The sequence below is a fragment of the Gobio gobio genome (genome assembly GCF_949357685.1).
Source record: "Gobio gobio genome assembly, chromosome: 10".
Taxonomy (NCBI): Eukaryota; Metazoa; Chordata; class Actinopteri; order Cypriniformes; family Gobionidae; genus Gobio; species Gobio gobio.
In genome coordinates this window covers 29,586,307-29,614,265 of record NC_137116.1, presented here as the reverse complement: position 1 = coordinate 29,614,265, position 27,959 = coordinate 29,586,307, and the positions used below count along the sequence as shown (strand labels likewise).

The window sequence follows — 27,959 nt, the reverse complement described above, 5'->3', positions numbered from 1 at the left end:
ATGGCTTTTGCGTTTCTTTTCGGCTGGCTTTTAATTCTGGGTTCATGCCGCAGTGTAAGGTCCTGTCTGCAGTGTGACCCGGTGGTTCGTTATGTGCACGAAGATTTCCTGTCCTCGGTTAAAGGAATCACTGTCCGTGATCAGATTGAACTGAAGCAAATCATCGAGCAGGCTTACGTCAACTATCGGGAGACCAGCACATCATTTCGAGGTGTCATAGGTAACGTTACTGCTGTTATATAATCAGGAGTAGTGAAGGAGATCCTGCTATTCGTGTCTGTAATGTTTTTAATTTCAGTAGAAATTCACTTTTTATTTTTATTTTTTAACAATGGTCTTCTAATAATTGTATCTGAATAGTTATTTTATTGGGTTTCATTGTTTAGTTATCTTTACTTTTATGTTAACAGACATTCATATCGGCAGAATTCTTAATTACATTGTTAATTCAAATGGGTCATTCATTATACTTTATAACCTAGGCTAGAAGCCAAACGTTTGGACACATTTCATTTGTGTTTCTCGTGATTATAAAAATATATTTAATGTGCTTGACATTAGACAAATCTAAATTTTGACCTCATGAATTATTTACAAAAAATAAATAAATGAAATAAATGTTTTTCTCCAATACACGTTGGCCACAAATAATGGCACCCTTTTATCCAATAGCTACTTTTTGCAACCTCCTTTTGCCAAGATAACAGCTTTGAGTCTTCTCCTATAATGAGTTTGGAGAACACCTGACAAGAGATCAGAGACATCCATCTCCAGACCCTTCAGATTCCCAGCTCCATGTTGGTGTTTCTTTTCTTCAGTTCAGCTTCAACCCACTCATTTTCTATAGGGTTCAGGTCAGAAAACTGGGATGGTGGCAACTTCATGTTGTGCTCAGTGACACATTTTTGTGTTGATTTTGATATTTGTCCTGATGGAAGATCCATTATAAGAAGCGGTCAGGTTGTGATTTTATATCTATGCGTATTTGAAAGAATCCATGATTCCATACATCTGAAAAAGATGTGTTTTTGCCTCCAGCAAAAAAAAAAAAAGGCCCTAAGAGATCGAGATCCAGCGGTGTATTTAACCGTGGGCATGTGGTATCCCTGTGTGCACCAAACCCATCTGGTGGGTTTGCTGCCAATAAGCTTTTTTTGTTTTGTTTCATCTGACCACAGAAGCCGGCCCCGTTTGAAGTTCCAGTCATGTTTGAGAACTGAATATGCTGGAGTTTGTTTTTGGATGAGCGAGGAGGATTTTTCTTGAAACCCTTCCAAAAACAACTTGTGGTGTTGTAGGTGTTGTTTGATAATTTGTTTAGGCTTTCTGACCCCAAGACTCAACTAATCTCTGTAATTTTCCAGCTGTGATTCTTGGAGAGTCTTTCGCCACTCAAACTCTCCTCCTCATCGGACATTAGGACGATATAGAAACATGTCCCTTTCCATGCAGATTCATAATATATTTATTTGATTGGAACTTCTTGATTATTGCCCTGATGGTGGAAATGGGTATTTTCAATGCTTTAGCTATTTTCTTACAGCCACTTTCTATTTTGTGAAGCTCAACAATCTTTTGCTGCATGTCAGAACTATATCCTTTGCTTTTACTCATTGTGATGGATGGTTAAGGGAATTTGGCCTTTGTGTTTCCTCATATTTATACTCCTGTGAAATAGGAAGTCATGGCTGGACAATTTCATGCTCCTAGTCACCCTGGTGTGCTAAAGAAAAAATATAATGGGAATATCAAATAAATTTTACCGATAACTTGATGTACTAATAATAACTAAACCTGAAATAAACAAATTATAAAAATGACAAAAACAAAATTGTATATATCAACTATAATAGTATATCAATGTTACTAAAATAACCATGTTCCAGGATGCTCATAAGATCATTGAGAGGATGCCAACCTTGAAGAAGCCCAAATATAAAATAGTTTTGATTGCTATTATTCCACAATTTGGAAAAAGGTGGAAAAATGTTTAGGTTTTGTCCAGACTTTTGACAGGTAATACATGCAAAATTTGCCAAATTTATGTTATGTCTTCATATTATATTTATAAATGTTGATGTTGAGTGTTCTCTGATGTTTGCTTTAGATCCTACAACACTCTATCGTGCACGGACGGAATATCAGAGTGAATTCAAGAGGCACTGGAAAGAAGACAGGACAGGTCAGAGCTTGTGGATGCAGATTATGTACTTCCAAATGAGCAGTCGTTAATTTTTTAATAAGGAGAAAAGATCGACTTTTTCATGTTAGAACATAACAAAACATAAGAAAAACGAAGATGCTTTACATCTGAAACCATGAAATAAATCATTCTGTGTTATTCTTGTGTAGGTTCTGTTCAGTGGGATATGATAACTATAGTGGAGAAAGGAAAGAGAATCCTTCAGAAACATTTGAATATTTTCATTGCCCAAGGTAGGATGGGTACTGGCATACTGTAAATGTTTTAGCAATAATGGTTCAGAACTCCTAATTCTCTCTAATACATTGTTGATCATTATTATTTTCCAAAGGTCTATGTCCAAATAAATGCGGTAAGTACAAATTACATTTCCCAGAATACATTTCTCTACAATATTATTCTGAATATTTTAACACAATCAGTCAGAATTTTGCACACACGTACACTTTCCTTATTATCTTTATTTTGCACATTTGATAATAATCATAATAATAAAAGTGAAATGAATAACAGAAATGAAAGCATGGGGATTATGTCAGTTTTATATTTCAGATTCTGTATAGTAGCACCTGGATTACAGATCTTCACACTGAATACAGCTCTAATATTAAAGATAACCTATTATGCTTTTTACATTTTCAACTTTCTGTTTGAGCATGTTAGGGATGAAACGGTATGGAAATTTAACATCACGATTATAGTGACCCAAATTATCATGGTTATCAATATTATCATGGTTTTGTTCAAATGAGATGAAAGTGTTCAAAAAGAACAGATGCACACACTTAAAACATTTCAACAAGTTTTATATTTGAAAATCAACAAACAACAAATAACTAAAGCAGTTCTATGCACTTTTTTAAGCTAGATTCTGTGGGATTTCCTTCCTTATAATGGCCGTCGTCAATAGCAACGCATAATGCACAAATAATAATAATTTGTCGTAAATATAATCTCTAATATTATCTCTGTAAATATATTCTCAAGCAATATTCTCATCAGTGTTCAGCAATGATGCATTTAAATCTAGCATATTTTGTGTAAGAGCCCAAACAGTATCCTAGCGAAATAATGCATATCCATATTTCCATATGATTTGACAGTTTATTTTATTAAATATCAAAATGTGTGCATCATACCTGACACCTAAATGATCACTTTACAGTCAGTTTTATGACTGTCATTCTCTTCAAATGCTAGTGAAGTTTGAAACGTGTATAACGTTACCAATGTTGTATGTAACTTTAGAGACGGTCCCTAAATTCGCCAACTTTATGCCATTCATATCAGAGGCGCTGTGGTTCTGCTGTGTTTTTTTAAACCATTTTCGCTGCTGAAATAGAACAAAACGTACTCGGTTACTTAACGTAACCTCGGTTCCCTGAGATAAGGGAAGGAGTACTGCGTCTTTAAGACGCTATGGGTAGGTTCTCCTACTCTCGAATATACTGAAGTAATTGTAAAATCACGCAGTGCTACTGCCCAGTCAAAACAGTGTCGAGACCTCTCGCACGCTATTGGCTGGCCAGTGGGAACTGCATGAACCAATGGCAGAACAGCGTAATCTGAGCGAACCAATGGGCACAAAGCCCGCGAAGCTGAGCGCAAGAGCCCGCGAAAGGGGCATATAAAATACGCTGTAACTGTCAAAAACGTCAGGTTAAATCGACTGAAGCGACGATCACCCGAGTCAGCGCCATAGCACGGCCGTCTACGCAGTACTCCTTCCCTTATCTCAGGGAACCGAGGTTACGTTAAGTAACCGAGTACGTTCCCTTTCGAACGGTCAGTTCGTACTGCGTCTTTAAGACGCTATGGGAGCCTATTTAATCCCGCCGTGCTATGATAAGCGCAGTGACATGTACTCCCTCAAGTTTGAACACTTATTAGAAAGGGCTCAAGACTAGAGTTACTGACACATCATTTATATTAATAATATATATGTACACACGTCTTATACTACTGGGCTCATAGAGGCCGGTAACTATAAGGAATGTGTAAGCATTGAAGCATATGAAGGCCCCAATGCCAACTTATGACGGGGACGGGCTTACAAGGCCGTCTGATATTCATTAGGCCGTCTTAGTATTTTTATACAGCGAAGACTTGTGCCTGTAGTGCAGGGACATCCAGACTGAAGAATCTGGTTAAAGTAGATGGTGAGGACCAACCTGCCGATCTACAAATGTCACCCATAGAAAACTCCACTAGACCACGCCCAAGAGGAGGCCATGCCTCTGGTGGAGTGAGCTTTGACACCTATGGGGCATTGGAGGCCCATAGTGTCATATGCTAACGCTATCGCGTCCACTAGCCATCTGGCTAGGTTTTGTTTGGTGACCGGAAGTTCCCTAGTTCGGTCACCAGAACTTACAAAGAGCTGCTCCGACTGTCTAAAGTGGGAGGACCGCTCAATATATGCTCTAAGCGACCTAACAGGGCCGAGCAGGTGTAACTGTCTCTCATCCTCCGAAGTGGGGAGGGCAGAGAGAGTGATTACCTGTGCTTTGAATGGTGTTGAAAGCACTTTAGGTACATAACCATGCCCTGGTTTGAGGATGACTTTGGAATCGCCTGGGCCAATTCTAAACATGACGCGTTCACAGATAACGCTTGAATGTCACTGACACGCTTAACAGATGCCAGTGCTAGTAGCAGGGCAGTTTTCAGCGAAAGTGGCTTTAATTCAGCCGTCTGCAGCGGCTCGAAGGGAGGTCTTTTTAGTGCTCTTAGGACCAATGAAGGTCCCAGGATGGCACCGTAGGAGGGAGAAGGGGGGTTAAGCCTCCTGGCTCCTTTTAAGAATTTTATGACCATGGCGTGTCTGCGTACTGATTGGCCAGCTATAGGCGTATGAGATGCGGCGATAGCTGCCGTGTAGACTTTGAGTGTGGATGGAGTGTGTCCTGCATCCAACATCTCTTATAGAAAAACAAGAATTTGTGATATCTCGCATGACACTGGGTTATAGTTCCTGACTGAACACCAGTCAGAGAACACTGACCATTTAAGGGCATAGAGACGTCTAGTAGACGGAGCTCTAGCTTCACTGATGGTGCTCAAGACACTCACTGGGAGGTTCTTGAGCCCCCCTTGAGTTGCCAAACATGTAACGCCCACAATTTTGGGGTGGGGGTGCCGGATTGTCCCGTTCGCCTCAGAAAGGAGATCTTTCCTTAGGGGAACTGGCCATGGGGCTGCTGATAGTAACTGAATCAACTCGGGAAACCTGATGTGGGTTCGCCAGAGTGGAGCTACTAGCAGGACTGTGCTCGCATTCCCTGATCCTTTTTTTAAAATCTGGGGAATGAGCGGTACTGGTGGAAAAGCATAAAGTATGCAGCTGGGCCATTTGTGGGCCAGCGCATCCTTGTTCTTTGAAAAATAGATTGGGCAATGACAGTTGTCTTCGGAGGCGAAGAGGTCGACCTCTGCCCTCCCAAAAACACTCCATATCATTTGAACCATTTAGGAATGGATGGCCCATTCCCCCGGGGACACGAGGCCCCTGGAGAGCATGTTTGCTCCCTGGTTCAGTCTGCCTGGCACATGCACTGCTTTTAGTGAATGTAATTTGCCTTTTGCCCATAGGAGGAGATGTCTGACCTGTTGGTTGAGCCATCTCGACCTGAGCCCGCCTTGGCGGTTTATGTAGGAGATCACAGTCGTGTTGTCCGTGCGGACTAGAACATGGTGACCTGAGAGACGTGGTAAAAAAGTCTTGAGGGCTAGCACTACTGCCAGCATTTCTAGGCAGTTTATGTGCAACCGTGACTCCGTGCTCGACCATGAGCCGAAGGCCGGTTCGCCCTCGTACAGAGCGCCCCAAACTGAGTTGGAGGTGTCCGTGGTGACCACCATCCGTCTGGAAACTGTTTCCAAGTGACCACGGGGCCAGGGATTTGACACAGCCGCGGCCCACTTTGATCCAAAGCTGGCCTGAATGCCACGCTTGGGAAGGAACCCGTGATTTCAGCCAGTACTGCAGGGGGCGCATGTGCTTCATACCCAGCGGAAGTACTGGAGAAGCTTTTGCCATTAGGCCTAGCATTCTCTGAAATTTTTTAGGGGTGTGTAGGTTCCCATTTTGAATGAACATGCAAGCTGCTGTGTAGTCAGAGCGCGTTCGTCCAATAGCCACGCCCTCATTTGGGCTGAGTCTAAAATCGTTCCCAGGAAGGAGGTTCTCTGCCTGGGAAGCAATAAGCTCTTGGCTGTATTTATTCTGAGACCCAGGCATTCTAGATGGCTGAGTAGCATAGATTTGTGAGATTTTATTTCTTCCTCTGACTGGGCCAGTATGAGCCAGTCGTCGAGGTAGTTCAGAATGCGCATTCCCGCTTATCTTAAGGGGGAGAGAGCTGCATCCATGCACTTCGTGAAAGGACAGGCCAAATGGCAGGACTGTGTACTGATAAGCCTTCCCGTCGAACGCGAATCTCAAAAACGGTCTGTGACGTGGGATAATTTGGATATGAGAGTAAGCATCTTTCTGATCCAATGAGAAAAAACCAGTCCATCGGGCAGATTTGCGCGATGATCTGTTTTAATGTCGGCATTCTGAAAAGCCTTTTGATAGAGCCTTGTTCAGGTGTCTGAGATCTAAGATGGGCCTGAGGCCGCCATCTTTTTTTTTTTTTTTTTTTTTTTTTTTTTTTTTTTTAACTCGCCTTTATGGCGGTAGAATGCAGGGGAGCACGCATTAAAGCGGACTCGTAGTTTACATTCATTGCATGAAAAACATTCAGAACAGTATTTTTCTCCCTGACCGGAACAAAAACGGGCCGAGGGGAGAGATGTGACACTGTGCGGACAGCACTTATGTGTAGCGGCACACACCTGTAGTGGGCGCGTGCTCTACATATAGAGCGCTCTCGGCGTGAGCAGTAATCTGTGAGAACAGTGCTTATGTGCAAGGTGCATGTATTTTAGTAAAGTCATTGTTAAAACACAGCGTTGATGTGCAGGCGAGCGTGTTTGACAACAGGCTAGTTGACTGCAATATTTACATCTCCAGTCGCCTGAACCGAGGGGATTGAGAGAATGTAAAGTAAGTCTGTAGTGGTAATCCGGCCACAGCAGGACTTTTGAGTGGTTCTATAGCGCTGAATTAACAGTGCTTATATGCAGGGGTACACCCTATGTAGGGGACACACTGCCTGCAGTCATAACAGAGGAAAGAACTCTTAATTGTTTATTAGGATCACCAATAATACAGCGTTCTGTGTACAGGCGTGCATGTTTTATAACAGGCTCGTTTACTGAGAGAAGTGGTTGAAGGCTTGGCCGCCATTCACTAAATTGAGACTCACTGAGAAACCTGTGAGAGCTGGGCTCGAACCAGCAACCCTTTGTGCGAAGTACACCGTGACAGCAGAGGGCGCGGCTATGACGTAAGTCGCGCTCTTGACGGTGTTTTCAGTGTGTGTGGCGTGCGTGTTTCATAACAGGCTCGTTTACTACACTGTTGAACCTTTCCAGTCGCCTGAATAGGGGACTGAGAGAAGTGGTTGAAGGCTTGGCCGCCATTCACTAAATTGAGACTCACTGAGAAACCTGTGAGAGCTGGGCTCGAACCGGCAACCCTGTGTGAAGTACACCGTAACAGCGGAGGGCGTGGCTATGACGTAAGTCGCGCTCTTGACGGTGTTTTCAGTGTGTGTGGCGTGCGTGTTTCATAACAGGCTCGTTTACTACACTGTTGAACCTCTCCAGTCGCCTGAATAGGGGACTGAGAGAAGTGATAGAGTGAAAAAGACGCAGGGCTTGGCCGCCATTCACGACGCCATTATGCGCTAGACAGCGAGGCAGCAATGACGTAAGTCGCGCTCTAGATAGTGAGCGCGCTGGGAGAGAGAGAGGGGCGCACGCGCTGCCGCTGAGGAAGCGCGAGCTGCAGTGACAACAGCCTGTAGCGTAAGGCGCGCTCTCAATATCTCCAGCAGTCTGAGAGAAAGTAATGCAGGAAACTCCACTCCGGCATTCTCTGTCCGCGGCGCTTCTTAGCGCGGCCCGAGTGAGAGAAGAGGAAGAGCGAGACATTGGTAATAGTGCGGATTCGTCTTCCTCATTGCCGCCGAATGAGACCAAGCCCTCGGCGTCGAGCGGAGGGAGCAGGTCCGATCGAGGGAACATCACAGGGGAAACGTCTCTCTGAGGTGAAGACGAGTCACGCGGGCACTGGGCCGACGTGAACTCGCTAGCCTCGGTATACTCAGCCCTCTGGCTCCGCCGTTCTTTTCCGCCGAGGCTTCGGGCGGAAAGGGGAACGGGAGAGCGCGAGGGCCGGGGTCGCGCTCTGAAAAGAGCGCTATCCGCGAACGGAGGGAGGAAATGGGCATACCCTGCAGTGAGAGCAGCCGGACCCGGCGAGAGCAGCGTCCGCGTGGGCCTTGCCCAGACAGATCACGCACCCTTCGTGGTTATCCTCCTAGTGCAGGTAAGTACTGCACACAAGTGATATGTTTTTCTCAGTATTGTACAAAAAGGATACACCGTAGTGTTTCACCAAAGAGCGCAGGGGAAAGGCGTGACAGCTCGCGGGATCGCTGGCGATTTGAGCGCGCTGAAATACAGCAGTCCGCTGACTCTCGCAGGACGTCCGGGCTGGTTAGTTCGCTATTCCGCTGCAGGCTCGTCAATTCACGGTGAAGGTGGTGTAGTTCGAGTTTATCAGCGAGGACCGTAGATCGTCGCTGAAGGAGATTAATCTGACGTTTTTGACAGTTACAGCGTATTTTATATGCCCCTTTCGCGGGCTCTTGCGCTCAGCTTCGCGGGCTTTGTGCCCATTGGTTCGCTCAGATTACGCTGTTCTGCCATTGGTTCATGCAGTTCCCACTGGCCAGCCAATAGCGTGCGAGAGGTCTCGACACTGTTTTGACTGGGCAGTAGCACTGCGTGATTTTACAATTACTTCAGTATATTCGAGAGTAGGAGAACCTACCCATAGCGTCTTAAAGACGCAGTACGAACTGACCGTTCGAAAGGGAAACAGTCAACCACTGTATGATGAGTGAATCTCCTGCATACAACACACGTTTATCTCTGCTTTGAGTGTATATTTCAGCGAGTGAGCGCGGCGCGCGCTCTGAACATAAATCCGGCTAATCTGAACGCCTCTGATTATGAGACATTGCATTCATAAACTCAATATAAACACGTGTGAGTGGTTATAATGCGCAACGCGATTATAACAGATGGGTTTTGAGAAGACTATAATAAGTTCAACCGCCAGAGTGGCTAGTGTGCAGCCGAAATAACGTTAATTTACACCCGCAAATGGCGGTTGTTAATGTCAAGCCCTGATTATTATCCCTTAAATGTCACCCTAGTCTTGTCTGAACGTGTTCGTTCGCTTCACGTTATTATTTCCCAGACATAGTCTTGGTATTGAGGTCAAAGTCCACTTGCCTTGCGTTCGTAGTTTTGAAGTGTTCCCCCTATTACAGCGACTTTCTTCTGGCATGTTCTGACCATCTTTGATTACGTTTCCCTCAGGACTTTTGTAAAAGCCAAAATATGACCGCCTCAGATTTGGTCCTTTTAGAAATCTGTATCGGTGCGCGTAACAGACTGACTGACTGGACAAGATTTACTGCGAGTTTTCACAATCGTGATAATCACACACGGTTTTAATGATAATTAAATTGTATACAATATTACTAACCGTCACTAAATTTCAGTAAGGAAATGTTTCTGAAATCCCTGAAATGCCTTGATAGCCTTGAGTTCTCTTACGAGAGGTTCTCTCGTATTGCGTAAGTTCCTTACGCTACGGGAAAGTATTCTTTCTTCGAGATTTCTGAAAAACCCAAAATTATCCTTAATTTTGTAACATTGTCAACGCAGTGCGGCAGCCTGGCAGACCATAGCAGGCTATTCCAGCGTGCTATTGGCTGCTCTGCTGGCAACTGCAGCAGCCTATCGGTGAGCCCGCGTGACGTGGCGACCAATGAGGGCGCTTCGCGCCCACCTGGCTTCATTTGCCTACAGGTGGGGCGTGGCCACGTGTATATAAGCGGGGCTCACGGGCTGCATATTCGATTTTCTTTTCTTCAGCGAAGCCCTTCGCATCGCTGGATCTGGAACCCGCCGCCGTTGAACGTGCAGACGAGCAAGCAGAGGACAGCGCCTGAAGAAGCCGGCAGCATCGCGCCACCTTCAGCCATCCGTGCCTGCTCTGCTATCCGGCAGCATTATATCCTTTCATTGCACGTGTTCTCGCCGTTGCGTCACACGTTTCATAAAAGAGCACGAGCGTTTTTATCAAAACGCCTCGTTCCACCTGCGGCTCGTGCCACGTGCAGCTCAGCACCAGAGACCGCCATGTGTCTGCGCTCTCTGTCTGGGCCGTGACCACGCCGCCGCCGCACTCCTCGCGGGCGATTGCCCCGAGTGCGAGGAACTCTCTATGTCGACCCTGCGGGCTCGACTCGAGCAGTTTTATGATGACATCACTCCGCTGTTCCCCCCCTCTGTTCAAGCCGCGCCACCGCGCCGCTTATAAGGGATGGTTGAAATGAACGGTCTCGGAGCGAGCCTCCTCTCCCTCTGTTCAAGCCGCGGCACCGCGCCGCTTGCGAGGGATGGTAGAAATGAACGGTCTCGGAGCGAGCCTCCTCCCCCTCTGTTCAAGCCGCGCCACCGCGCCGCTTGCAAGGGATGGTAGAAATGAACGGTCTCGGAGCGAGCCTCTTCCCCCTCTGTTCAAGCCGCGCCACCGCGCCGCTTGCAAGGGATGGTAGAAATGAACGGTCTCGGAGCGAGCCTCCTCCCCCCTCTGTTCATGCCGCGCTAATGCGCCGCTTACATACAAGGGATGGCAGAAACGGACGGTCCTGCAGCTCTCTTTACGTTACAAGAGAGCTGTTCCACCCTCGCGCACATTTCTCAGTCCCCTCATGAGTTCAGGCGACTGGAATTGTTCATATTGCTGTACACGAGCCTGTTAAGACACGCACGCCAGCGAACAAACGCCGTCATGAGACATGACGCTGACATATGCTCTCCAACGAACCCGCACTCCCCCCTGTTGGACCGCGCAGATTGCGCCGTTCACAAGGAATGAGAGTGCGCACGGTCACGAGCATGTTCAGCGCGCGTGTGCGCGCCGCACTCACCGGAAAATTAACAGAGGGTGTTTTCGTCCCGCTGTGGCCGGACGAACCGCCTTTCTCTAGCATTTCTCAGCCCCCTCTCCAGTTCAGGCGGCTGGAAATATTACTATTGCAGTAACGAGCCTGTCTTTTATGCACGCACGACTGCCAATAAGCACGAGGACGTACTGCCGTATGCTCGCGCTAACTGAACGCTATTGTGTCCCTCCCGGTAGCACAGCGGCAAAATCAGCGGCTGAAACGCCGGAGACCCGAGTTCGAGCCCAGCTCTCGCGGCAGATAAAAATGTTTACTGTCCGCTTCCCCGGGCTCGCGGCCAGCTTTTCTTACATACAGAAAGCTAACTTGCACCACGTGGCGCTCGAGTATTTTTGGGCGTCTATACATAAGGAGAGAATAGACGGTTAAGTCCCGCTGCGGCCGGACCACCGTTAAAACTCTGTTTTCCTGTCAGTCCCCACTCCTGTGGCTACTGCAGATGTTTTCAACACAGCCTACGAGCCGGCGGACTCGCCCTCTCGCCTGTTTCCAACTGAAGCCCCTCCAAAGTCCTCCTAGCAGAAGGGGGAAGCGACGGTTAAGTCCCGCCGTGGCCGGACCACCGTCAAAACTCTTCTTCCTGTCAGCCCCCACTCCTGTGGCTGCTGCAGATGGCTCTCACGCAGCCAACGAGCCGGCAAAACTGCCCTCTCGCCTGTCTACAACCGCGCTTTTATTTCTGGTTGCACGGCTCACGCCGTATGTGTTTTCAAATGCAGTAAACGTGCCCACTTTTGTGTTCACCCCTGCACCCAAGCACCACAAATCCCGTGTCTCTCACTCACATAAAGCGGCCACCGGCCGCTCGAGTGCTAGAGTTAGGTCACGTGTCCGCTTATTTGCGCCCACGCCTAATCACCACACGCGCTGTCACACAGCCACTCTTAACCGGTCATGTTCCACGCGTAAGAGTTGTGCCCGCTCAAACGCGCTCACACATTTTCGCGAACATTCTGCCCCCGGCGCCATGCGCCGCGCCACACACCAATTGTTCTCCGCCCAAGGTGGCCGGAACGACGAGTGTAGGGCCACACACAAGCCACTCCCCGCTCGAAGCGGCAGAGATACAGTGTGTAAGGCGGCCAGCCATCGAGAGCGATCGGCTGGCCCACAGCACAGAGAGCGCGCGCACTGCGCCCGCCCCTCCTATACAGGCCGTCAAACCCGCGAAGCGCGGCGTTTTGAGCCCGGAGGCCGTTCTATCCCGCGTGGCACACGCGAGAGCGTGGGAAGCCATTCCAGGTGTATCAGAATGGGTGCTGAAAACAGTGAAGCACGGCTACACTCTGCAGTTCGCTCGCCACCCTCCGCGCTTCTGTGCGCGTACAGAGACGAGAGTGAGCGAGGAAGTAGCACATCTACTTCGAGCAGAAATAGCCACGCTGCTGTGCAAAGGGGCTATAGAACCGGTTCCCCATTCTATGAGCGAGTCAGGCTTTTACAGCCAGTATTTTCTCGTGCCAAAAAGGGATGGGTCGCTCAGACCGATTCTGGATCTGAGGCGTCTGAACAAAGCTCTTATGAGAAGATCGTTCAAGATGCTCACGACCAAGCAGATCCTCGCGCATACTCGCCCGAGAGACTGGCTAATCTCCCTAGATTTGAAAGATGCATATTTTCAAATCAAGATAACGCCACGTCACAGGCCATTCTTACGATTCGCCTTCGACGGCCAGGCTTATCAATACACCGTCCTTCCGTTCGGCCTGTCACTAGCACCCCGTACATTTACGAAGTGCATGGACGCGGCCCTCGCTCCTCTGAGAAAAAGAGGGATGCGAGTGTTGAACTATCTGGACGATTGGCTCATCCTGGTGCAGTCAGAGGCCGAGCTCCTCGCCCACAGGGCAATGCTGCTCAGCCATCTGGACAGCCTGGGGCTCACGGTCAATTGGACCAAGAGCTCATTAGTGCCCACGCAATCAACCTCATTTCTGGGTTTGAATCTGGACACTGTGGCAATGTCAGCCCGCCTGTCACCCCAACGCGCGCGCCAAGTTCAGCGCATGGCTGAGTACTTCCGGCCGGGCAAAATCGCACCTCTCAAGCTCTTTCAGAGGATGCTGGAACGTATGGCCTCAGCTGCAGCTGTGCTCCAGCTGGGCTTAATGCGCATGCGCCCGCTGCAATGCTGGTTAAACGCCCGAGTGCCTCACAGAGCCTGGGCGTCCGGAGGCTTCAGGATCAGAGTGACTCAGAGCTGTGTTTCAGCCTAGAGCCCTGGTTAGTAGCCGACTGGTACCAGAGGGGAGTGACGATGGGAGCCATCTCACACCGCAAGGTCATCTCGACGGACGCCTCCACCACGGGTTGGGGCGCCGTTTTCGAGGGCAGATCAGCCTCGGGCCTCTGGTCGAGCGAGGAAAAACTCCTACACAAACTGTTTGGAGATGATAGCGGTAGAGAACGCGCTCAAGCAGTTTCTCCCGCTTATACGAGGACACCACGTGTTGGTCCGGTCGGACAATACCACAGTGGTGTCCTACGTGAACCGGCAGGGCGGTGTCAGGTCCAGGTGTCTGGGCAATCTGACAGAACGCCTGCTCGTGTGGGCAGACAGCTCGCTGCGCTCGCTGAGAGCTGCGCACATACCGGGCCACCTCAATGTGGGCCCGGACAAGCTGTCCAGGGGCCTCATTCTCTCAGGAGAATGGTCCCTGCACCCCCAGACAGTCCAGCTGGTATGGCGCCTATTCGGCAGAGCGGAGCTCGACCTCTTTGCAACAAAAGAGAACGCCCGCTGCCCGACGTTTCTGTCCAAAAGCGAGGATGCGCTGTCCCAACCTTGGCCCAGCCTCCCGCTGTATGCTTTCCCGCCGATTTCCCTATTGCCCCAGGTCATAGCGAAAATCAGGGAGACGCGCCGCCCGGTGCTCCTTATAGCGCCGCGCTGGGAGAACCAGATTTGGTACCCAGAGCTGGTGAAGCTGTCGCACTCACCCCCCTGGCCAGTTCCGCTGAGAACAGACCTCCTCTCTCAAGCAGGAGGGTCAGTTTGGCATCCCCATCCAGAGCGATGGTCTCTGCATGTATGGGTGACCAACGGATACCCGTTGACCTGCCCGAAGGGGTTATGAACACGATTTCACACTCTAGAGCCCCCTCGACGAGGCGGTTATATAGTTCTAAGTGGTTGGTGTTCACTGAGTGGTGTGTTTCCAAGGGATTGGACCCACAGCAATGTGGGGTCCAGCGGGTGCTCTCCTTCCTCCAAGAGCTTTTGGAACTGGGCAGGTCCCCTTCCACGCTCAAAGTGTATGTGGCGGCTATAGCAGCGTTCGCTCAGACGACGCTAGGTAGCACGCTTGGAAGGAACGAGCTCATCATCCGTTTCCTCAGAGGAGCCAGACGGATGAATCCCCCGCGGCCCCCTTTGGTTCCTATATCATGACCAAGATGGCGGCGCGAGTAGATCGCGAGGCTCAGCGTCTCTCCAGATTCTGCAATTTTGCGGTATTTTTCCTGTTCTTCTCGGGTCTGTTCGCACAGAACAGTTGTGCCTTTACATCTTACACCCGCGCTGAGCTTTTGGATATTGGTTTGCGAATTTCCGACAGTTTTATGGACAATCTACAACTCCTTCCTGAGATCGCTAAGACACCGGTGACTCTGCACTCTACCCGGCCGGGCGGAAGTGCACGCAGACGGCGGCGTGATCGTAAACAAAGGCGGGGGAGACGTGGAGGAACGCGTGCTAAGCTAACGCTTACTCCTCATCGGCTCTCTTTACCCAGCATTTTCCTTGCCAATGTACGGTCGCTAGTGAACAAAATGGAGGAGATTCGACTCAGCATCACACACAGTAAGAAACTTTTGAACTGTAACGTCCTAATATTCACGGAAACCTGGTTAAACAGCGGAATACCGGACACCGCTATCGAGCTAGCGGGACGCCACACACTCCGGGCGGATAGAACATTAGATGGCTCTGGGAAGAGCAGAGGGGGTGGATTGTGCATTTATATTAACAAAGCTTGGTGCACAAACTCTGCTATTGTTGGGAGTCATTGTTCAGCTAACCTGGAGTTTCTCATGGTTAAATGTAGACCGTTTTATCTACCCCGGGAGTTCACCTCCACTATTATCACAGCAGCCTATATTCCACCCGATGCTGATGCCAAGCTTGCTATGAAAGAACTTCACGCAGCCATCAGTAAACAACAGACTGATCACCCGGAAGCTGCGTTTATTGTTGCAGGTGACTTTAATCACTCAAACTTAAAGTCAGTGCTACCCAAGTTTCACCAGCATGTTTCCTGCCACACCAGAGGAAACAAAACCTTAGACCATGTTTACACAAACATGGCCGGAGCTTACGTTGCGACACCCCTCCCCCACCTGGGACAGTCAGATCACCTCTCTTTGTTTCTCAGACCCAAATATTCACCCCTCATCAACCGCGTGAAGCCATCAATGAAAACCATCAAGGTGTGGCCTGCGGGGGCAGACTCCACACTCCAGGAAAGGTTTCTACACACAGACTGGAGTATGTTTGCTTCTCAAGCCACCAGTGGCGCTCACACGGACATTGACTCCTACACCTCCTCAGTATTGGATCATATCAATACCACCATCGACAGTGTTACAACCCAGAAACAGATCACCACATACCCAAATCAGAAGCCTTGGATGAACAGGGAAGTACGACTCCTGCTGAAGTCACGCAATACTGCCTTCAGATCAGGAGATGCACAAGCCTACAGCGCATCCAGGGCAAACCTGAAGAGGGGCATCAAAAAGGCCAAGCACTGCTACAAGCTTAAGATTGAGGGTCACTTTTCCAACTCTGACCCTCGACGCATGTGGCAGGGCATCCAGGCCATCAGTGACTACAAACCCCCCCACTCCACCCCCGCAGCCACTGATGTCAACTTCCTGAATGAGCTAAATTACTTTTATGCTCGTTTTGAAAGAGACAACAGAGAAACTGCCACCAAGCTCAAACCCTCAGCTGACCACCCACCAATCACACTCTCCTCCACAGATGTCTGCAAGTCACTGAGCCGGATCAGCGCACACAAGGCTGCTGGACCAGACAACATCCCTGGTCGTGTTCTCAGGGCATGTGCGGAGCAGCTCGCTGGGGTTTTTACAGACATTTTCAACCTGTCTCTCGCCCAAGCAGCTGTACCATCATGCTTTAAACGCACTTCCATTGTGCCAGTGCCGAAACACTCCAGCCCGAGGTGCCCTAATGACTACCGCCCTGTAGCACTCACACCCATCATTATGAAGTGCTTTGAGCGGCTGGTCCTGGAACACCTAAAAGACTCTATACCATCCACATTGGACTCACACCAGTTTGCCTACCGCAGCAATAGGAGCACAGAGGATGCCGTTTCCATGGCACTGCACTCTGTGCTCACCCATCTGGACAGTAAAAACACTTATGCACGCATGCTGTTTGTTGACTTCAGCTCAGCATTCAACACTGTCATCCCATCCAAGTTAATTGCCAAACTTGGAGACCTGGGCATCAACACTTCAATGTGCAACTGGATTTTGGACTTCCTAACTGACAGACCCCAGAATGTTCGATCAGGATCCACCTGCTCCACATCCATCACTCTTAACACTGGTGTACCACAGGGCTGTGTGCTAAGTCCGTTTCTCTACTCCCTCTTCACCTCCGACTGCAAGCCTGTGTATGGAACTAATTCCATCGTCAAGTTTGCGGACGACACTACGGTGATTGGTCTCATCAGCAACAACGATGAGACTGCCTACAGGGAGGAGATCCAGCATCTGGCCACATGGTGCGCTGATAATAACCTGCTCCTCAACACCACCAAAACGAAGGAGCTCATCGTGGACTTCAGGAAGGAGTCAAGAGGCACACACGACACCATCCACATCAATGGAATGGCTGTTGAGCGTGTCTCCAGTTTCAAGTTCCTGGGGACCCACATCTCGGCGGACATGTCGTGGACGACCAACACCTCCAGCCTGGTCAAGAAGGCTCACCAGCGCCTCTTCTTCCTGAGGACACTGAGGAAGAATCAGCTCTCCTCGGCTATCCTGGTGAACTTCTACCGCTGCGCAATAGAAAGCATCCTGACCAACTGTGTGGCAGTGTGGTATGGGAGCTGCTCTGTTGCGGAGCGCAAGGCACTGCAGCGGGTGGTGAAAACTGCCCAGCGCATCACAGGGACTCCACTGCCTGCCATCGAACACATCCAGAGGAAACGCTGCCTGCATCGAGCTCGCAGCATCCTCAAGGACTCCTCTCACCCAGCCCACAGACTGTTTTCTCTCCTGCCCTCTGGCAGGCGTTTCAGGATCCACCGGACCAGGACCAGCAGACTAAAGAACAGTTTTTTCCCCAGAGCTGTCTCTTTATTGAACTCAAACCCCCGTTGATCCACTTCCCTCATAAACTGATAACTCTCCTACCTCACATCTGCCTTCACTTTGTTATTTGCACTACTGACTGTTTATTACAGTAACAACTGTTTACTTATGCATTCTGCACCACCATACCGTAATTGGATTATGCTCATCTGCACTGCCGACTGTATTTACAGTAACAATGTTTACATTTGCATTTTGCACCGTACTTCTAACTGGAATATGCAACCACTTTCCACTGCACTTTTACACTTTCTTTCGGATAGCTCTGTCCATAATTTATTGTACTAACTTAATCCACTGCTATATTCCTCATATTAGCCTAACATATTATTGTATACCTCTAACTGTAAAATTCTGTTCAAGTAATAACCGTCTGTATATTTATTCATAGTACATAGTCACCTGTAAATTCTGTTTATAGTAATAGCCATCTGTATATTTATTCATAGTACATATTCACCTGTAAATTCTGTTTATAGTAATAGCCATCTGTATGTTTATTCACTGTATATATTCATCTGTAAATTCAGTTCTACTTATAGTAATAACCATCTCTCTACTTATACATATTTATATATATTCAGAACATTTTTATGTCCTGCACTTACGCAACCATTGTATATATCCTGCACTTGCTGCTATTGCACTTCTGGTTAGACCTAAACTGCATTTCGTTGCCTTGTACTTGTACTTGTGTAATGACAATAAAGTTGAATCTAATCTAATCTAATCTATATGGGATCTGGCCTTGGTCCTAGAGGCCCTGAAGGCTCATCCCTTTGAACCGCTCGAGACTGTGGAACCAAGGTTCCTTTCGCTAAAAACCGCGTTCCTGATAGCTCTGGTTTCAGTGAAACGCGTGGGGGATCTACACGCGCTCTCAGTGAGCCCGACGTGTATGGAGTTCGGTCCTAATGACTCTAAGGTCATTCTCAGACCGAGGCATGGTTATGTCCCCAAAGCGATCGGCACTCCCTTCAGGGCGCAGATTATCTCCCTCTCGGCTCTGCCAGCATCCGACGAGGGGGACGGTGGCAATATCCTCTGCCCTGTCAGGGCATTGAGGGTTTATGTCACACGCTCCGCCGCCTTCAGGCGTTCTGAGCAGCTATTTGTTTCGTTTGGAGGGCGCGCTAAAGGTCTCGCCTCCTCGAAACAGACCCTGTCCAGGTGGATAGTGGACGCGATTGCAACTGCATACGCTTCCAAACACCTGCAGTGCCCGCTAGGTGTCAGAGCACACTCCACCAGAGGCATGGCCTCTTCGTGGGCTTGGGCCAGAGGGATTTCCATCCACGATATCTGTATGGCAGCAGGCTGGGCCTCCCCGTCTACGTTCATGAGATTTTACAATCTGGAAGTTCCTGCCTTACAGGCGAAAGTGTTATCAGTTCAATAGGGCTGTTGGTTCTGCCCAGTGATTCTGCGCAGACATAGCTCACATACTGGTAGTAAGTTCGGTACTAGGCTCATGTGAATTTGAAGGAGACCGGCGGTGCCGTTCCCTCATTTACGAGACGAGCTGTTGTGAGTTTGAAGGTGACCGGCGGTGCCGTTACCTCACTCATATAACAAGATATTGTGAATTTGAAGGCGACTGGCGTTGCCGTTCCCTCATTCATGAGACAAGGTGTGGTGAATTTGAAGGAGACCGGCAGGTGCCGTTCCCTCATTCATGGGACAGGGTGTTGTAACCACCTGTTGTAACCACCCGTCAGTTCAAATGAAGTGTCCGTATATGTGGTGGCCCGTTTCCTTTACCGGCCACCCTGCCCGAGCAGTGTTATGGTCCCCGGTTCCCTGGGATACATATGCTGTATGCGAGGCGCGCACGGCGTTGACAATATGTTCCCGTAGCGTAAGGAACTTACGCAATACGAGAGAACCTCTCGTAAGAGAACGATACTCGGTTACTTAACGTAACCTCGGTTCTCTCTAGAAGAGGGAACGAGTATTGCGTTCCTTGCCGTGCGCCCCGCGGGCTTTTACGCTTCAGAACTACGAAAACCGAATATGCAGCCCGTGAGCCCCGCTTATATACACGTGGCCACGCCCCACCTGTAGGCAAATGAAGCCAGGTGGGCGCGAAGCGCCCTCATTGGTCGCCACGTCACGCGGGCTCACCGATAGGCTGCTGCAGTTGCCAGCAGAGCAGCCAATAGCACGCTGGAATAGCCTGCTATGGTCTGCCAGGCTGCCGCACTGCGTTGACAATGTTACAAAATTAAGGATAATTTTGGGTTTTTCAGAAATCTCGAAGAAAGAATACTTTCCCGTAGCGTAAGGAACTTACGCAATACTCGTTCCCTCTTCTAGAGAGAACCGAGGTTACGTTAAGTAACCGAGTATCGTTTTCTTCTGGGAATGTACACCTCCCAATATTCCTCATTTAAATAAGTCCCGCTCGAGAGCGGGCACAGCCACAGACTAACGCGGGGTTAGTTGTAACACACATGGTTTAAAACTTTCCACACATGCCAGGATGATGAAACTTAGTGTATTTAGTTGCCATATCAATATTATTTAGAGAACAAAGTGCGCCAAAATTAAAAAAAACTTTGGAAGATATCACTGAACATATATTTAAAGCTACACTGTGTAACTTTTTTAGTCTATTCTTAGCTAAAAACACTTAGTTCTTTCAAAAATATATGTGCTCATTAATGTATATTTACTTCTTTCAAGTAATAAAGTATTCTCGTAAGTTTATAATATGCCATTGAAAATACATAAGGTAATGGGATCTAACGGTGGTCGCCATGTTGCCCCTCCATCTTGAAAGTACATTAGCCAAAGAGGGACATACCCGTAAATTCAAGCTTCGCTTTTCGCGTTTTAACCGGTTTTAATACTTGATGGCACTGTACAAAATTCTCTGCCTCGCGCATGTGCGCGTCAACTTGTTCAGACTTGTCTGGTGCATGTGCAGAGTGTTTTCATCTCAGCAGCGTCCAGTAACAGAGTTATACGGAGTTTTCCTGGCTTGTTTATTCCTCAAAAGTCTGTTTTTCCTTGTGTGGTATTTCTGTGCGTTAATAACTCCGTAAGTAATAATAGTTATTGTCATTGTAGATGTGTTTCAGAGTGTGTCATTAGAGTGTGTCGCGTAATTCAGTTGATGTCACCTCAGAAGTATTTTTGTGTCAACATACAATAGCGTAATGCTCACCTATTTGAATAATCATTCAGTTATTTTGTTATCAACAATGTTTATTCGTTTATAGAAAATATTTGCTTGTAATGTATGTTGATGGAAATATGTATCAGGTCTGATCGGCATATTAACAATTGTTATACAGAGCGCACTGCAGTGCTAACGTTAAAGCGGCGCACACACTTTTGTCACCGGACACCGCTTGTTAGCAGCAGCGGCGGCAGCTCAGCTCCTTTTAATGCAGCTGCATTTAGCGCCTAACGTTATATATGGTACAATAAGCTCTGGTTTACGGTTACATTATACAAATGTAACTTATAAGTATAGTTATACAGTTCTTAACTGTGTATGTATATTTACCATCCTTATTTGTTCTCTCACAGAAACCACATTTATGTACATATCCACGCAAACCTGTTTATGCCTTGCAATTGGATGACTGAATAAACATTACTATCATCAAAGTTCACTCTGGATTAGCTGCAGTTCTTTCTAGCCGAATAATTAGGCCAGTTGAGTTCCAAATATCCCACAGGCACCGTGTCGAATGTGGACGAGGTCGAACTGGAAGCCATGTTAATCTTGGACTAAATCGGCCACCGTAGGAGTTGAAACGAAATCGGAATTGAGAGGAACAGAAACTAAAATTCACTGGATGTCATATACCTTTTCACCACTAGATGGGGGAAAATATCACACAGTGTAGCTTTAACCATAGCAAAAGTACATTTCTTACATAAGTTTATTTTTCATCTCTGTTTTTTGTGTTTATTTAAAATAAGACAAATCTGATATAATTTTAATCTTATATCTTTTATGTAATGGTTCTTTAATGCTGATCTAACCAGCAGAAGACACAAGCCGCGGTTTAAATCCCAGTTGTGCAGGTGGGGTGTGTTGTAACACTGTTACAATGTGCCCCAATTAGAACTACGCTATTATATTCTATACTTTTATGAATTCTTTTGAGAAACCATGAGAAAAAGGTGAATAATGACTGAGAGTCAATGTTCAGAAATTATTAATTATATGTTTTAACTATGCTGTATAGCTGTATTTAGCTATGTGTTTGTTGTCAAACTCAAAAATATGTATGATTAAAAAATGTCATTATTTTATTTTTTAAAATAATAATTGTATTTTATTGACAAAATATTTTAATTTGTCTTGTATATTCTTTTGATTGGGTCAAAAAACATTTTAGGCTATCATATGGTCATGTTACAATGTACCCCATGCACATATGGGGCACGTTGTCACATTTCACTTCCATTCTTTCTAGGTAAATCAAGAAAAAAGTATACACTGTATTAATGAAACAAAACCAAGTAATTGACATGTGGGAAATTAATGTGGGAAAAAATAAATACTCTGAACCCCGAGTAGATTTACACAAACTGAAAAAGTCAAAAAGGTTGTGCCCCGCTCTCCCCTAAGCAAAAAAAAGTGGTGAGGCCTAGTTGCGTGTGTAGTGTGTTGAAATACTGTACTGTACTAGGTCTCTGTAGGATAGTAATAGGAGTTGCCAGATCAGTGTTGAAACGGTTATGGGAAGGGGCGTGAGTCGTGACATTTCTGAAACATGCTTGACCAAAAATGCTTGTTTGACAAAACCGTTGACCAATCACAACACAGTGGTCCAGCCAACCAATCAGAGCAACCAATTACGCTTTTCGGGAAGGGTTTCATAGAGATAGAGAACTAGAGTTAACTAAATAGTAACTAAATAGAGCGTTACCGTCAGACTGGGAAGAGATGAGCTGCTAAAATATTAAAAAACGTGTAAAATAATGTGTTTTTTGAACATTCAACCATGGAAAACTATTCTTGTAGACCCTAAAAACTAAATCAAGACTTTGTAAAAGGGCATGATAGGTCCTCTTTAAGCTTTTAGCTCAAATGGATTTCCCCGAGAGACATACATTCTATCAAGTGTGTTGACTGGTTGTGTACTGTATGTGTCACAGGGCACTGAGTATATGGAGTTTGATGATACATGTATATTATATTGCTCATGGGTGTGAGTATCGGATGATTGTATCTTACAGGGCTGTTGTATCAGAGAGTGATGAACTGCACTTCCTGTCAGTATGGGCTCTTTACATGTCTGTCAGCCACTCCGCCACTAGACTGTGGAGGTGAGACAAACACCCACGGATAAACACACCTGAATGGCTTTAACAGACTATATTAACACACCACACTTCTCTTTTGTTTTTCTGTCTTTCTATCAGAGCATCATCTGGAGGCAGATGAAGGAGAGGAGGTGGTGCTGGACTGTTTCCTGCCTTGGCACGCTCTAGTCATTGGACAGACTGAGTACCATTACTCCTGGCATCCTGAAGAAAAGAATGTACATGCACACAGACACACACACATTTGAATTCATTCGCAGGTTTCACAGAATCTTGAAGCCATTTTGAATACTGTTTCAGACGATGCTTGTAAAAATAGAATTACGCTTTAACATCCTTTTTTATAAAGGGTACTTTTTACGGAAATAATACTTTAAATTAATACTTAAGTACAAACTGAATGTATTGTATTGAATGTATTAGATACTTAATTGTATGTTTAAATGGAATGAAATGGAAATGTATTATAGTTTTTTTAATAATAAATATAGTATTTATAATAAATTAAATTAGTTAAACTTCTTTAACCCACTTAAGTAGTACTTAAGTACATCAAGTTCATAATTAGTTCTATTGTCTTTGAAAAACGGTTTTCTGCCAAATTTACTGACAAGCATTTATGACAACTAAAATATACTATTTCTATTGAAAATTGTAGGTTAATTGTACACAATGCAATGTGGAATTCAAAATACGGTTAAAACTTGCGAAAAATCAATATGGAACATTTTAATTGTGTGTACTGATTAAGTTGCAATTTAGTGCATTTCAAATATATTAAAAATGTAATATTGAACAACACATTGTAACACACTACAGTTAAAATTATAACCAAGTACTTTACATGTGCTTTAGGATGTTAGTCAACACACTTCTTTCAAAAAACAACAAAATATTATTAAAATAAGGATAAAAAATGTCAATAAAAGTTACATATAATGTATAGTCATGAAGTACACTTAAAGGGTTAGTTCACCCAAAAATGACATTTCTTCAATTAATGACTCACCCCAATGTTGTTCCACACCCGCAAGACCTCCGTTCATCCTCGGAACACAGTTTAAGATATTTTAGATTTAGTCCGAGGGCTTTCAGTCCTTTGAATGTAAGTGTAAGCACACTTTGCTGTCCACGTCCAGAAAGGTAATGAAAACATCATCAAAGTAGTCCATATGTGACATCATTTGGTTAGTTAGACTCTTTTGAAGCGTCGACAATACATTTTGGTCCAAAAATAACAAAAACTAAGACTTTATTAAGCATTGTCTTCTCTTCCGGTTTAGTTTGAATCCGCGTTCACGACGCCACGGTGACGCTGCTGACATAAGACGCTGTGACGTGTTATCTGGTATCTGCTATCGCACCAGATAACACGTCACAGCGTCTTACGTCAGCAGCGTCACTGTGGCGTCGTGAACGCGGATTCAAACTAAACCGTAATGTATTGTCGACGCTCTAACGACGAGTCTAACTAACCAAATGATGTCACATATGGACTACTTTGATGATGTTTTCATTACCTTTCTGGACGTGGACAGCAAAGTGTGCTTACACTTACATTCAAAGGACTGAAAGCCCTCGGACTAAATCTAAAATATCTTAAACTGTGTTCCGAGGATGAACGGAGGTCTTACGGGTGTGGAACAACATTGGGGTGAGTCATTAATGGAAGAAATTTCATTTTTGGGTGAACTAACCCTTTAAGTGCCCCTCAATAATATTATAAGCAAGAACATTAAAAAAAAAAACCTTTTAATATTTGAAGTACACTCAATACAATTACATGCACTTCTTTTTTCACAAGTAAATGTTGGGGAGCAACTATTTAAAAAAAAAAGTGAGGCTAATTTTGCTAAATTTAAGCACAGGAGCAGCTTGGCTGTTTAGTTACAAACTACTTTCTCCAACAAGTACTGGTTATATTATGTAATTAATTATATATAACTTATACATTAATGTTTAAGAAGGTAATGCCCCCTTAAGTAGCTTCAATACACCTCAGTCAACTGGCCTAGTACTTAAATGTTTATCTTTTAGTTTGATATGTTACAGTTTTACTATTGATCTTTCCAGAGATCCACAAACCAGATTAAACTGATTGTGATTTGAATTATTAATTCAAATGTGCTAAAATGAGTTTGTTTATTATTCATTGCAAGCTGTCAAATGCTGGAGAGTATGAAGTTCTGGTGGTGACAGAGGAGTCTAAAATTGTACTCAATCAGCTGACAAACATCGAGGAAGGCACGTACCGCTGCCTCCTACAGGATCAAAAGGGTATTGTGCTGTCCCGCATGTATTTTAAACTGAAAGGTAGGCAGGATTTATAATGCTTATTTTTGAATGTGGCAACTCATTGTGGTCTAGTATACTTTAATTTTGTCCTCCTCTCATCTCTTTCCTTAGTCATCCCACTGCCATCTACAACCCCTAGACAGATTGCGATGTTGCCATCCTTGCCCTCGGGTTATGATGCCACACCTCGCCCTCATAAGAGCAGTTTCCTCATTATACTGATTTTACTGACTGTACTCAGCATCACAGGCTGCTTTGTCATCATAGCGTACCTCAGGTATGTCATAACAGGATGGTTAGATGCACAGCAGTTTGGGCATATTAAAAAGGGGGGTTTGTAAAATACTTTGAAAAAACAGTAAATTAAAATGAAGACAGGGAAGAACGAATGAATAATCAATTGATTAAGCAAATATTAATCAGAGCAAATGTGACATTCTGTAGAAAACTTCACAAAACACATTTGGATGACCTCACAGATGTCTACTTGCTTAGCATATCAAGCAGTATTTGACTATAGTGGCAGTCAAATTTAATTTCATATATGCTTACATTAAGTGACATTTATGTTTGCATTAACCTTTCATATTTTGGAAAACGTAAGTTAGATATAATCAGGCCCACATGGGACGAATTGGAACGGAACTCCGCCATTGTTTGTTTATAAAATATTGTGGCCACTGGCCAGTGTTGTTACTGTTAACTAAAACTATAGACCCTTTTCACAGACTGTGATGACGCATTTTAACGGTCATCAATATCGTTTCCTGCAACATTTTTTGTATTTTCATTAAAAAAAATATATGTTCATTTATAACACTAATACTTTGTTTTTTATTACTTTTGCATCAAATTACAAAAAAACGAGTTACTGCTGCTGTGATGGTGTTTCTAATACAGCGTCTATGGGAGTGATGGTAAAAAATTACATATTTCTCTCTTTTCACTGCCGTTATCAATCTCACTTCATTTTTTCCCTCTTCTGAAAGTTGTGAAATCACTATTGTGGCATTTTTCTTTTGCTATCTGAGCAAATGGGCACACAAAAAAAATATTTAATGTATTCTCTCATTCACAGCTATAATATATAACCCAACTATGACGATTTCCGCTCTGAGAAACCCGGAAATGTGAAAAGGGTCCATTATAAAACATTTAAAGAAATCTGAATTAAAATAAGATATAAATATTAGGTGAAAAACTAATGAAAATGACAAATGTTGCCTTGGCAACTAGCTGCAATAAAACAAGTTGAAGTATAGGTTACTACAATTACAAAACCTAAAACTGAAATAAAAAAAAAAGCTACACAGAATTATTTAAAAAACTATACAAATGACAGAAGCACTTATATATATAAAAAATGTATATATACTGTATATTATATAAACACAAACTTTTATTTTGTATGCGATGCGCTAATATATGTATATATATATATATATAATATTAAAATAACGCTGATTGTGAATTTGATTATGCTTTCAGCTATCAATGATAGTGTTGTATGTACATGATTAGACACATTCTGCAGAATTCCATAAATTTTTCTTCAAATTCCTACAAAATTACTGTAAAAACTCTTTTTTACTATTTCCTCTTTGAAAATGCATGTTTTTAGTGTATATGACATCCAGCTGTGCTCAAGTTTACAAACCCTTGCAGAATCTGTAAGATATTGCAGTAAATAATAAAAAAAAAATTAAAGATATTTAAAATGTAGACACTGCCGTTCAAAACTATGGGGTCGGTAAAATTTGTTAATGTTTTTGATTAAAGTCTCTGATGCTCACCAAGACTGTATTTATGTGAGCACAAATATATAGAAAACCTGTAATATAAAAAATATTATTACAATTTAACTGTTCTCTATTGTAATCTATTTTAAAATATCATTTATTCTGGTTGTACATTTCTTTACTGTCACATTTAATCAATTTAATGCATCCTTGCTGAATAAAAAATTGTTTATTTCAAAACAAACAAAAACCCTACTGACCCCAAACTTTAAAATGGTAGTGTATATATAAAAAACCAATTGATTAATGTTATGCAGATTCTTCAAGGGACATGAGCTTAACTGCATGAGGGTTGGCACGGTGGGCACATGCAGGGAGAGAGAGAATGGGGAGGAAGAAAGAATAACAGTGGGTGATCTGTCACAGCATCCTGCTGATTTTGTTCAGAGAGACAGCATTAGGAAGGAAGCACACTTTGTTTTCATCCATTCTGTCATGTTGCTTTGTGTCCCTCTGACAGAGTGACCATGAAACACCAGAAGGAGGAGAAAGACAGCAGGAGAGGAGGAGAGGGGGAGGACGGAGAGAACATTGAGCTGGTGACTGTGACAGAATGAGGGATGTGATCCAGAGAGATGCATGAATAAATAACTATACATACCCTAAAGACTGATGAGCTTGGAGTGTCTCAGAATGAACATTCCAAGGATAATGTACAAGTATTTAGAAATGGCTCATCATATACGGTTGCCTGTGACTAGGTGATACATAACTAAGATGCATGCATCGTCAAGACGTTGAATTGGAAGTTACGACGCTATGGGAACATCTTTGCGTGATTGCATCTTGTAGCATGTGTGTAATCAGTCCAATGGCATGGCAGGATGTCATCCCGTAATGTATGACGTCATGACCAGGAAGCTA

The 27,959-nt window shown here is 45.0% G+C and overlaps 1 protein-coding gene across 1 annotated transcript; it reads left to right on the top strand.

Annotated features, from left to right (window-relative positions):
* Positions 1-27,652, top strand: izumo1 (izumo sperm-oocyte fusion 1; the record flags this gene model as incomplete). The annotated part of the gene is made up of 9 exons (XM_079826319.1): positions 1-220; positions 2,108-2,182; positions 2,353-2,436; positions 2,535-2,555; positions 22,915-23,004; positions 23,101-23,219; positions 25,161-25,314; positions 25,408-25,573; positions 27,556-27,652. The coding sequence occupies 9 exons, from the start codon at positions 1-3 to the stop codon at positions 27,650-27,652; spliced, it is 1,026 nt and encodes a 341-aa protein (XP_079682445.1).
* Between the last annotated feature and the right edge of the window lie 307 nt (positions 27,653-27,959).